General features: G+C 37.7%; 1 protein-coding gene across 6 annotated transcripts in view; it reads left to right on the forward strand.

Moving 5' to 3' along the window:
• adgrb1a (adhesion G protein-coupled receptor B1a) overlaps positions 1-13932 on the forward strand; it is a 90100-nt gene that overhangs the window by 53810 nt on the left and 22358 nt on the right. For all 6 annotated transcript variants that reach the window (XM_084089453.1, XM_084089451.1, XM_084089454.1 and 3 more), the window contains exon 17: positions 10172-10298. In XM_084089453.1, coding sequence (XP_083945579.1) covers positions 10172-10298 — 127 coding nt within the window. The remainder of the gene's footprint in view (positions 1-10171; positions 10299-13932) is intronic.

Genomic DNA, 13932 nt, shown 5'->3' on the forward strand with positions numbered 1-13932 from the left:
TAGTTATATATAACATAATGTACAATTCAAAAGTTTGGGGTCAGTAAGATTTTTATGAAAGAAATTAATACTTTTATTTATCAAGGATTAAATTGATCAAAGGTAGGCTAACAGTAAATACATGTAAAATGCTACAAAATGCATTGAAAATAATAAAAGCACCAAATCAGCATATTTAGAATGATTTCTGAAGGATCATGTGACACTGAAGACTGGAGTAATGATGCTGAAAATTCAGCTTTGCCACCACAGGAATAAATTACTTTTTGATACTAAATATCTCATCTTCTTCCGCTTGTCTGGCCGGGTCGCGGGGACAGCAGTTTAAGCAGAGACGCCCAGACTTCCCTCTCCCTAGACACTTCCTCCAGCTCTTCCGGGGGAATATCGAGGCGTTCCCAGGCCAGCCGGGAGACATAATCCCCCCAGCGTGTCCTAGGTCTTCCCCGGGGTCTCCTCCCGGTGGGACACGCCCGGAACACCTCCCCGGGAAGGCGTCCAGGAGGCATCCGGAACAGATGCCCGAGCCACCTCAGCTGGCTGCTCTCGATGTGGAGGAGCAGCGGCTCTACTCTGAGCTCCTCCCGAGTGACCGAGCTCCTCACCCTATCTCTAAGGGAGCACTGGAGAAAGCTCATTTCGGCCGCCTGTATCCGGGATCTTGTCCTTTCGGTCATGACCCCACAGCTCATGACCATAGGTGAGAGCTGGAACGTGGATCGACCGGTAAATCGAGAGCTTCGCCTTGCAGCTCGGCTCCTTCTTCACCACGACAGACCGGTACATCGACCGCGTTACCGCAGAAGCTGCACCCGTTCTGTCAATCTCCCGTTCCATCCTTCCCTCACTCGTGAACAAGACCCCTAGATACTTGAACTCCTCCACTTGAGGCAGGAACTCTCCACCAACCTGAAGCGAGCAAGCCTAAATATATAAAAAATAAATGATAATAAATATAATTTAAAACATATAAAACTGAAAACAGTTATTTTCATATTTCAGAATATTACTGTTTTCATGTATTTTTGATCAAATAAATGCAGCCTTGTTGAGAAAAAGAAATTTTAATATGAAAAAAAACAGACCCCAAACTTTTAAACTGTAGTGTATGGTTATTTATACAACTTTACATGTTAAAAGTGTATTATATGTAGGAATTAACCTTAACCTATAGATTCATAAATGCTGTAAATTATTGTATTATTCATTATTACTTCTTTATACTTATAAAAAATAATGATAACACTTTACAATAAGGTTCAATTTGTTAACAGTAGTCATTTTATATGTAGGAATTAACCTTAACCTATAGATTCATAAATGCTGTAAATTATTGTATTATTCATTATATCATATTTTTACTTTAACAAATTGAACCTTATTATAAAGTATGTATTTCCTGACTGTGTTAAAGAAATAACAGTTACACAGATGTAGAATTAATCAAATGTTTTCATTATATGTTCTTTTAAAAAAACAAAACAATCCTCCTATAAGCTGCATTCAGATCTCAGGAAGTTTTATTCACTATATATAAAGGCTTATATCATTAGGTAAAAGGATTGGCACCTGACATTCAAATGCAAATCCATCCTGCCATCTCAATAATCATCTCAGTCATCTGAATAAATGAATGCTTAGCCTGTTATCACCAACATGATTGGTTCGTCTTTACCAGTGTCGAGAAACATAACAGGTCAATCATGACAGCGTCGCTCTAAGTGCTTCAGCTGCAGAATTTACATCTGAATTATTATTGTCACATTCAAAATACACAGTGCAGAGTTGAAATAGAAGAATCAGTATGTATTACCATGAGAATAAGTTCAGTTTCATTTGCAAACATGAACTGAAAATAATTTCTTCTTTCTCTGCAGAGAGAGCCAGAAAAAAAATGTAGACTGCGTCTCTGAAGCAAGGTTCTATTGAAAGAGACAGACAGAGAAGCACCAGGATTATTTTGTACTTTAACAAAGAACTGTGGGCCTCCTGGTCATGCTTGTGCTTTCACCCCCTACACATCTCTTTTGTCTTTTAAAACTGTGAAAGACTAGTCTGTGCCCATAGCACTTAATGCAGTGTAGGTGGAACATTTGCATTTAGATAGATACATATAGATATGTTACAGATATAAAAAGTTTTTTTTTTCCTGCTGTTGCCTCAAGGGGGAAAAAAAGACAGAGAACAATAGAATAAAAATAAAAAATTATCTGAAGAAAGTGTGAGTGCAATACTGATGCTGCTAGTGGTTATCAGGGTTATCATTGCTGTGCCATTATTGCTAAGGTGCTTCATGTGGTTTTTAGTGTGTTGCTGTGCAGTTCAGGGTGTTCATTGGGGTCAGTGCATTTTTTTTTTACAATCATTTAGCAAGGATACATTAAAATAATTGTTTTTTTGTACTTTGTTCATCAAAGAATCCTAAAGGGAAATTTTTTTTCATCATGGTTTCCACAAAAATATTAAGCAGCACAACCATTTTCAACATTGTTAAAATTAGAAATGTTTCTTGAGCACCAAATCAGAATATTATAATGATTTCAGATAGGGGTTGCACACTACTCAACTTTGCTCTGCCATGATGCTTTAACCGTTTTTCAATAGCATCCAAAAGCTGTATGAAGCTCCTAGATTACTTCTATTTTTCCACAGCTCATATTGTTTGGGTATTTTAATTTCTAAGGAAAGATATTTCTGCAGTGTTTCATCAGCAGAACAATCCCAAAACACCTTAAATAACAGCATAACCCACTAAAGAGATGTATGTCTATCCCTCACAGCCTCGCTTTCATTCCCATTAAAAATCAAAGATGGCGCTGCTGTGAACAAGGTCTATAGAGGGCGCAACAGGATAAGAAATCTTTTGCTCCGTTTCCAACTTTTAAAATGACGAATAAATGCATTCTCCGAGAGCGATCCACAAGTTATGTTTGATTATACCAGGTGAATGCACGTTTTAAACAGCTTATTGTAAACGTAAGTTAATTAAACGCAGTTCTAAACTAATGGTCTGTATTGTAACATACACACAGACAGTAGCTCGCACATCACGTGCAGATCGCACGCACACAGAAACATCCAGGAGCGCAGAAATGTATTGTCAACACTGTTCTGTGATTTATCAGTAAAACTGCTTAGAAACTGAAAAGTTCTAGCATATATTTCTTAGTAACTAAAACCCACAGCTTCTCTATTAGTAGAGAGACGCTGCCAGGTAGAATTAATGCTGCCTTCACGTGCTATTGTAAATTTCCTATTTCCCACTTCTGAAGTCGTGATTACGAGCTTGTCGCATTCAAATGTTTTGTTGTCAGAAAGAACAGGATTCGTGGAGGACACCAGGTTTATTCTATTGGAAAAATCGTATTAAAGCCAAAATTATATTTAACGTCCCATTCATTGACAACCAAATAACCAACTCTATCTAGATAGCTTGCTGATGATTGTGGAATTTTGGTCAAATACAGGCTATTTTTGCTGTGTATAAAACATACAATACTCTTCAAATGGTTATTCAGATATGTAAATATGTGCTAATTTAACAACAAAACAAGGTGATGTAGCTTTTTGTGGAAAAAACGAAAGAATAGCAGTCGCAGCAGCAATTGTTCTCCCCTCCACCATATTTAAAGTTTATGGCAACTCAGAAACTTGGGTAATAAAAAATTATCCCCGAGCTTCCCAGTGGTAAATACGATTTTAAAGGGCGTTTAATGTAGTCTCTCATTCACCGCTATAGACCTTATGGCACAAGAGAAACAAGCGTGCTTTTGCGGTTGCTATGTGCATTTCCATGGCATCGGTCGAAGATTATTTAGCTGGTGAAGTGGATTTATTTATTGTAGAGTTAACGAAAGTTATGTGCACTGTAATGTTTGAAGCGGATGTCATAACAAATGTTAGGGGACTGGAAAGATTTTAAAATGAGAGGTTCATTCATAAATCCATAAGATCTTACCTTCATGCTGTGGAAATACAAACCGGAAGACAGAACACAAGAAGAGCAGCGTTGGAAAGGGGTGGGGCTACATAAGGTATATAGAATTTTACTCTACTATGACGACTACCGCTTCTGAGAAACCTGGAAATGTGAAAAGGGTCAAATTCAGTCGCTCTCTCACTAATGCATTCATAGAAATGTAATCTTTTCTGTGCTACTTTATCAGTATCTGATTTAGAACAAGCACAAACCTGTGAGAAACATAACGACCAAAAGGCAAAAGAACTGATAAAAATAAGCTGTTATGTATGAGCACTGTGTCATATGCCATAGCTGTGCACAAGGCAACCCGTGTTCCAGTCTCAGCTCAAGGTTCAGGCTTATTTGTTCAGTAATGACGTCATCACGACTAGTCAATGTCGACTCGACTTTTATCACATAAATGTCGAATCTGAAGTCGTTTAATCCATTATTTCTGAAGGATCATCTGACACTGAAAAAAGTAATGTGTGCTGAAAATTCATCTTTTCCATCACATGAATAAATTACATTCTACAATATATATATAACAGTTACTGTGATTTACTGTATTTTTATCAAATAAATGCAGCCTTGGTGAGCACAAGAGACTTCTTTCAAAAACATTAGAAAGTCAGCATTTATGTTATTCTTGTAAATGGTACAGTGTATGCAGTATGTAAGTCTACGGAATTTTTTTTTGCCCGTTTTAACTTTCAGCTGACAAAAACATCATAAATCTAATTTCTTACAAAAGCAAAAGACGTACCAAGCACCACTTATAACAAAAGAATAAAAAAATAAAAACATTAGTCCAGAGAAATGAGAAGACGAAAAGGAGAGACAAGGAGAAGGGTGACAGAGAGGAAGGAGTGAGATAAAGGGAGTGAAAGAGAGAGAGGGTGAGAGACAGGAAGAGGACAGTGAAATGTAATCTGCCCGCATTGAGCGAGGCAGAGGAGTCGGGGCTGGTGTGTGTTCGGTGCAAAATTAAAATCCATCTTGGACAGCTGCTATGATTAATGAGTTCATATTTGGGAGAGAAATTGGAATGCGAGGAGGCGTCCTTGTCACCGACTGTCTTTTACTTAACAGCTTTAAAGAGTGTGGGCTTTCTGTTGACTCGCACTTCAATCACACCATAGCAATACAAGCCAGGATTTTATTTTTTATTTTTCTTGCTGGTTCATACATGATCCTTCTCATTCATACATTTATTTAAAGTAGCCATATAATGCCCTTTTACAAATTCTTGATTTTGTTTTTGGGGTCTAATAGAACAGGTTTTCATGCTTGAATGCCTTGGGCAGGAATTATTTAAATTAGAAATATTGTGACATGTATGTTCCTGGAAGAAAGCACAAGACTACAATCAGAGTTCATAAACGGTGCTCGCTTATATAGAGAATAACTCACTTTGGAGTGGACTTTGTGTTTTGTAACTTTGTTAGACCTTTATCATGCGACACTACAGGCAAAAACTGTGTTTTTTCATGCATCTGTCAATTTTGAGATTTTGGGCATTAAGTGTTTTTTCAGACTAGTGGAAAGAAAACATCCAAAATACACTTTTAATTGTATATTTTAGAGCAGTTTATCTATTTGCGTCTGTAGATTTCAATTACAATATATATCTTTAAAGGCTGTTTTCTCAAAATTTGTTTTTCTTACATTGAGCCATGAATCTCCACTTCAGTTGCACTTACACAACCTTTAGTTTTATTCTTATTGTATCTATACAGTAAGGGGTTTGAACATATATAATGTTCCTGACTTTATACATTTTATTCCTAAAAAAAAAATCAAAAAAACATTATTTATTTATTTCAGACAGTATTTTCTGATTTGTGGATGATTGCATAGAGATATCCAAAATCCCCTCAGTAAAAACCTTTGACTCTAAAATATCAAAAAACAAGAGTTTTGAACCTGACTTCATTCAATGTTCAGTTTTTTGTTCTAGAAATGTATGCAAAATAGTGCATATTTAATTAGATAATGCCTCATTTGCATATTTAAACATAACGTTTTTTTTTGCAATTATCAATGTAATCAATCAACTAGTGAAGTGTTGATATATATTAGTTATTTTTTATTTTTTACCCTATTCACCTGGGGCGTCTTGCCTTAAACGGCAACATCACACACTAAAGAAAGTTGAAAATTTAAAAAAGCATAATAGGTCATCGTTAAAGTCGGCATGAAACGGAAGTTGCGACAGCCTTTTCTTCGCTATTGTGACGTATATCAGAGTGAAACAGCTTCTCAAACAAGAACAAATGTAGGGCAGGACTTGGTTTAGTCCAACGGGAATTGATTGGATCATTGTGGTTTGCTATTGATGCAGTCTTATGTGAGAGACAGTTTGTTCCGCCCTCGCGCCAGTAAACACGTCATCAGAGAAGAGATGTCGCTGCAAGAGGGAGAAGTTATTTTGATTAAAGATTACGAGGACACTTGAATTTTAAATTAGCACGGATAAATAATTTATAGTTAATACTGTAATATTCTGTTGACTTTGAGGCATTTTGCGTGCATTCATATACTTACTATACTACATATACTATAAATGTATATATACTGTTGTATAATTAATTGTTTACATGATGCAAGCTTGCTTTTCTCATGCATTTGCACTTGGCATGTTGTCCGCAAACACGCACACTACAGCTGGACTGCAAGCCCGGTGATCCAATTACACAGCCGTGCTGCGCTGTCTTTATATTTGTGTGGTCGACACAAAGTCTTAATCGTATCATGCACAGTGTCTGTGCAGTGAGTGATAATATATTGAGTTTCAGGTTTATGTGCTAATGTTAACACTGAGCCCTCCCCTGGGGCTGCAACACGCTGTGCTTCCAGCTCTGTACTGTTTGGCCCTCAACGCTCCTCTAGCCCCAGTGCATTGTGGGTATCCCAGACTGCAGAGCTCTACCGCACAGTGGGTTTGGAATGGTGCCGGTAGCCTTGAGTCTGTGTGGAAAAGCGCCTGTGTGTGTGCGTGACTATATTGACTCCCCGTTGCAGCTGCATGAAGAGGATGCTACGTGATTGATGGCTTGCTATTAGGATCAGTTGTGCATGGAGTGGGTATGTTTTGATATGACTTTCATATCACTTTCATTGATGTCAATATGAGGTCTTTGTTATAATTATTCGAGCATCAGATCAGACACCGCCGAATCATGCTGTCAAGAGGGTTCCTCGTCAAGATTATGAGATTCAAATTTGTGTAGGTGGCTAATTATTTAGTGGCTTTTGGCACCACCCACAACGTAATAAAGGTTTCTTTAGTTGTATTTATGATATTTATGCTTTTACTGTCATCTGCTTTGATGCAAGTTTAATGGCGAGCATAAAACTGACACAATTTCTTGCAAAGAATAATAGAAAGATGTGGATTGATGTTCCTTTGGGTCCTATGAAATGCCAGCTTTTTTTGACAACATTTATTTGTAGCGCATGTCTTAATCTCTCCATATATTATAATATTATGTGATATTTTAATATTATTCATAGTTTCCTGTTCCAGTCAATCACATAGTGATTTAAAAAAAACATTCATCCGGGTCTGCATTGAGTAAATGGGTTACACATTTTATACAGTATTTATTCATCTTTGTTAACGTTAGTTCATATAAAATACAACTGTCCGTTTTTAGTTCATGTTAGCTTAGTCCATTTAAGATTATTAACAGATACAACATTTGATTTTAACAGTGTATTAGTAAATGTTGAAATTAACATTAACTAAGATTTAAAAATGTTTTAGAAGTGATTTTCATTGTAGTTCATGTTAACTAATGTTAACAAATGGAACCTTATTGAAGTTTAACCAGTAAATTATTAGTTTGTTTATTATTCTGTATATGAACATGTGGGACATTGTATGCTAATCTTACATTACCAAATTATAGATAATAAAGTAAACATAAGACACTTACTGTTTTCCTTGTGTTGTGCCCCAGTTAAGTCAAGTCACCTTTATTTATATAGGTCTTTATACAATATGTTTCAAACATCATACAGATTGATAACAGAAAAATTAGGCATTTTGGCTGTTGTTCGGCTGGAGTCAGGACAGTGTTGATTCAGTTCAGTTGTAAAGATAATCAATTATTCAATTAGTTGATTTCATCTATAAAGCAATTCTGCAAAAAATGATGTCATCGTCCAGCTTAGTCAGTACAGTCAGACCAATAATATTGTTGAATATTAAGTGTCCCCTACTAAGCAAGCCAGAGGCGACAGTGACAAGCAACCCAAGCTTCATCAGGTGACAGAATGGAGAGAAAAAAACCTTGGGAGAAACCGGGCTCAGTTGGGGGGCTAGTTATCCTCTGGCCAAGGTCTCAATGTCCCAGTGTAATATCCATCCTCTGCTCCATTGCACTTTTCCTCCATACTTTATAAACGTGCAAAGTTTTGACAGGTAAAAGAGACTGTTCTTTACTCTACTTGTAAAATCGACTTGCTGCAGGCTAAACACAGTGTGAAAAGACTACCCCAAACTGTCCTATGGGAACTTTCATTTCAAAGTGATTCTGTGTAGTTTGGACTGGAGGTATTTGGTGTTTTGCAATGCAGCAAGCTCTAGAACCAGTGCAACAACAACAACAACAACAACAATGGGCCTATTATTATAATATTATTAAAATAAAATGTAGGCAGTTACACCAAATTCCAGTGTCAACGATAGTGTGAAACGATGCGGTGCTAGAATGGTGAATTGTTCACCAACAGACAACTGCTTCCCTCATCAAATTTTCGTGCCCAGAAAAGCATTGTTTTTTAGTTTTTTTTACGTTTCAGCGTCTGAGTGATAATGCCGTTGAACTGTGATGCCAAAGTTTACTTCAGCCGTCCGCGTCCCCGTATGACGTAATTTTCATCATCAGGAAGGTACACTGTGGCGTTAAACCCAGTTTTTGGCTGCATCTGAAAACTTAGGCAGCTGGCTTGTTGCCTCGCTGCCCTATCAAGCAATGACTTTGCAGGCAGCGTTTGCACACGAAGGTATCTCGCGAAACAGATGTCTGAGGCAGCGTAACAGTTTAATTATCTACAGCAAAATAGAGCGAGCTTTGGTGAAAAAATGTATCACTATAAATTACATAAGTGGAAAACGTTGATCAAAAATGTACACACAAACCGACCAGCCGCAACTTTCAGACGCCATCTTTATTTTTCTAGCTCAGCTGTCACAGAATGGAAAGCACAGGATTGTGGGATATCAAAGGCAGTGAAGGATACATCTATGCTGCCTTCGAAAATCGATCAGATGAAGGTATCTCAGGAGACAGGAAGTGAAATTAGCATTGCATTCGGACGTGCCTTGATGCCTTCCGACCTTGGAATGAGTCCTCCGAAGGCAACATAATCAGTTTTCGGACGCAGTCTTTTGTGACCGCGCGGACGGTGTAGAACGGCACATGTTCGACTGACTTGAGCGCTTGAAAACTAAAAGTCCACGGGATAAGCGCACGCGCCAAACGCATCTTTCCTCGCTCACGACCAAAAGAGTATACTTTAAAATGTGCGCGAGACGGAGCGGAACACAGAAAATTAAGTTTAGTCTCGTAAATTCGTTCCGGCCACCGAATGAATATGCTGACATAAAAAAATAAAAAATAAAAAATAAAAAAAATATAGATCTTCATAAATAAGCTGATAGGAAGGTTAACCCCGTATTTACTGTATCGTGTGAAATATAACCTGGCTACCCAAGATTAGCCTAACCCTGAATAAAATGTGTGCAGTGTGAAACAGGAAGGATAACCCAGGATTATATTTACCCCGGGTTAAGAATGTGCCTTCTTTTTAGCATAGCCTAATAATGAATAATAATAATAATAATTATAATTATAATTATAAAATTCAATAGTGGTAAATTATTAAATTATGTGCAATTTAAACAGTATTTGTTATTTTATTTTATTTTATTTTATTTCAGCACTTATTTACTAAATAATTTCTTAAAAACTTAATAATTTCTTACATTTTGTAGCTGTTTTTACATCAGCTAACCTGGCCATGCAGAAAGCAGAGGTGTGCGCTGCATCACATCGTCCATTCATCTGTCTTTTCACTGTCTTTTCTCGCGCTCCGGCTCTCATCCGGTGGGATCTGTGTGCGCTGGATTAGGGAAAATAGCTGTTTTATCGCGTAGGGATTTGATCTCATTCCGCGCTCTTGTGTGTCTCCGCTCCGCAGCTCGTCGTTGCTGGGCTCCTGGTCTGCGCGAGGCTGTAGAGCCGTGCCCGTCGACTCCAGCACAACCAAATGCTTGTGTGACAGACTCTCCACCTTCGCCATTTTAGCACGCCTCAATCCCGATGTGGTAAGTCTAGCCATTTCTTTTGTATCCTTTTATGCCGAAGAATGTAAAAATGTGCGTTTGTGTGATATTTTGTGATTTTAATGTACCGCTTTTTGGTCATAGGCGGCATTGTCATTATGTATCAACAGATCCCTCTCTCTCTCTCACTCCCCCCTCTCCTCCTCTTCACGACATGACAGAACCATACAGCAGATTTAATGCAAACATTTTAAGACATGTTTCCATCTTTAATGTGTTCTGAGTATATGCATATATATTTATGACAAAATGATGTTTTGCTATGTTTGTTTAATGCCAGAACGCAGTGCATTAACCATGCTGCCATTCATATTGGATTTGCATACATTAAATGTTTGTACAGAGAAAATACATGTGATTAATAATATAATGGTTCAAAATAGCTCTCTAACTACATATGTTAAATAAGACAATCTCTATTATTTGTAATGGAATACATTTTGTTTAAAACACTCCAACACACATATATATTTGTATTCTTATTTTGTGCTGTGTGGACACCTCAAATACATTTTACTTGGTACATTTAATGTTCATAGTGTTTTTGTTGTCATTTAATGAGTGTAAAAATGTATATATCTTAAATACACACCATTGGTTCATTTGGGCCTTAGAGGGTTGTCTTTGTGTAAATATGTATACCTTTAAAATGCCATATTTCTATAAAATGACGGGATTTGGTTTGGTTTAATGCAGGGAAGGGTCGTGTCTTTGTGTGGAATTTTCATTCAGTGTGATTAGTTATTATTAGACTGGAAACTGCCTCTGAAGCAGTTTATTCACCAGTTGCCTTGGAAACAGCATGGGCAGTGGAAGTTCTTAAAGCTATAGAACACGCTATAACACTCTCTTTGTGCAGCTTGGCCCAGATATGAGCCAGAGAGCCCAGAAAAAAGAAAAAAAAAAGAGGAAGAGGAAGCTTGACACCCTACTGGCCAAAACAATGGCCACGTCTTCTCTCATTTGCTCTGCCAAGATGTTTCAGATTGACTGCTTCAAGAACAGAAGTCACTGTTGTGACACTGTTTTGATTTGGGAAACCAAGCGAAAAAAGGACATCATAACAAAACAGAATTATGATCTCACTATTACATACAGGCCATTTTGCATAAAGCTGCAATATGGTGTCCATAAAAAACATTTTACTTGCTTAATGTGAAGTTTTCCAAGTGAAAGAGGAAAAAAATTGTATAGCGTGATGCTTTGCTTTGGAAATCAATTGGAAATATGGGCTTTAGAAGTCAGAATTCGCTACAATTATGCCTGAATAGCTATTTGGCTATTTGTTAACATCTTACTGCCCTCTCGGCCTAAGTGATGTCAGCAAAAAAAAAAATTTGTTTCAGAGGAAAAACAAGTTGCTAACAAAATTAAAAAGACAAACTATATTTTTATTTGAAACAACATACGTACTGACTGGTCATTGACAATAAATCCAGGAAAGTGCAATAAGAAAGTTCATTTTTATTTTTTGCTAACCAAAGGTTGATGTTTCATTCAAGCAATGTCTTTGGAATATATTGATATGGTGAACGTGATTTCACCAAGTACAACCTGTTCCTGGATCAACTCTTTTTGTTCAACATTCTCAACCAATCTTTTGATGCAACAAGTTATATCAAGTTTAGGCTTACAACCAGGGTTAGGTGCTTCTCCATCAGTGTTATTCACCTATCATTTACCTCTGATTTTAGGGATAAGTTATGGGTAGGGTAGGGTTAGGTTTAGGGATATGGTTAGGACAGAATTTTCAGGCAGGAATGTTGAAAATATGTCAACAAAATATGTATTTGACCATATTGATATATTGCCCCATCTTGAAGCCAGTTTACATTATACACATTTGTATCTGTGTTTTAAGGGCCCCTGTGTGCATTTATGTGCTGCTATTTGCTTTCATGGATGTGTGTGTAAAGACAGCATGATTTGCACGTCTCTTCAGTTCACGGTGAACCAGAGAGCCATAGCGGTATGCTAATCTCTCGCCTTATGATGGCTCCATGTCCTGCTCTACCTGGTCAGATGGACGTGAACTAAGGGAGTGTCGCAGTTAGCTCTTTCCGTGCCCTCATGGGAAGCATATTGTGGGGATTTCATTTGTATTGCCGTGTGCCAGCAGAAAGGAGGACCGCTCCTCCCCTTGGCTCCACTCCCTGTCTGTCTCTTTCGTTCTCTAGCCTTCTCGCTCCAGACCCCCACTGCTCTGCTGCTAATTATTCCTGCAGCTCCACTTGCCACCTCAAAATGGCCCATCCAACGGCCCCTCCGCTGGCAACTGGCGTCCTACAGCTTCAGAATGATAAAGAGCCAGAGAAACACTTCTCTTCCTCTCTTTCCCTCCCACATTCTGAGTCTGAATATACAGTCAGCTGCAGTGCTCATGGAAAGAGACGAAAAACAATAAAGGGAGATAGTACACTGCAGCTATTTTAATCACACGCCAGTCTTTCTACAGATGTTTCCAGCTTTGAGCCAGACTCTTGTGTACATGGGTCAGATTGTCTTGCGCTTTAGAAGCAGTTTGATACGGGAGGTGATTTTGCCCCGACTGAATATTTATGAGCTAAAGCTTGTAGAAATGCACAGTTACACTGCAGTTGTACTTGGATGAAGCTCTGAATACATCATTCTTGAATATGGGTCAGTAAAGATGGCGAGAACAAGAAACCACACGCTGTGTTGGGGTATTTCATGTTAGTACATTCCTCTGAGGTAGGCCATTGTCTTTTTGCTCATCTCTTGCACAAGATTTAGTATTGCCTTTGCAAGTCTAGATTTTATGTTCTTTTTATGCATTTGCATACAGTTTGGCAAGTTTTAAAATAAATGGTTAGACCAATGACTGTATTTTAACTGCAGTATTCAAAGGTAAAGTAACTTATGTATTGTTTAGAATAGCTTTTTATGTAACACCCACTACATTTTCAAGTATATTCTGTCTTAACAATTATATTTATTTATTTACATTTTTGCATTTGGGGCTTTTATCCAAAGGAACTAACGTTGCATTCAAGGTATACATTGTATCATTCATTATCAGTAAGGTTTGTTTGTTTGTTTATCCCTAATGCATATTATGTTTTCATTGTATCATTTAGTGATTATTGCATCTCAATCTGAAACAAAACAATTGTGGTTCTGAATATTGGTTATGAGACACTTGCATAATAATAATCTGTATTGGTCATCAATGAAGCAATATTGGCCAGTCTCTATTTTAAGTGTTGGCAAATGTCCTCTTATTGTCCTGACACCTATGACAGCAGATAATAATTACAAATGGCCTAAATTATTACAAAACTGAACAAATTGTATGCAGATGATGTAGTATATGTGCTATCATTTCAACTTCCCAAGCCTCCTTCAAACATTTCAGAAGTGACGGGACTTGATACTCTAGAGTTTCTATTCCCAACTTGCCATGGGTCTCCATCTGCACTGATGGACTAAATAATTCCCTTGGTTCGATAGAGGTTGCTCTGAGTACTAGCCTGTCTTCCACAGCTTAGGCTTAGTCAGGTGTTTGATTGGCTAGGGGAAGACAAACTTAGTCTCAGAGGATGCATTTCTTTCTTGATTGTCAGTGGGGACCACACTGCAGTGCAGATTAATCAGA

This window comes from Abramis brama (genome assembly GCF_963993115.1).
Source record: "Abramis brama genome assembly, chromosome: 17".
In the NCBI taxonomy this organism is placed as follows: Eukaryota; Metazoa; Chordata; class Actinopteri; order Cypriniformes; family Leuciscidae; genus Abramis; species Abramis brama.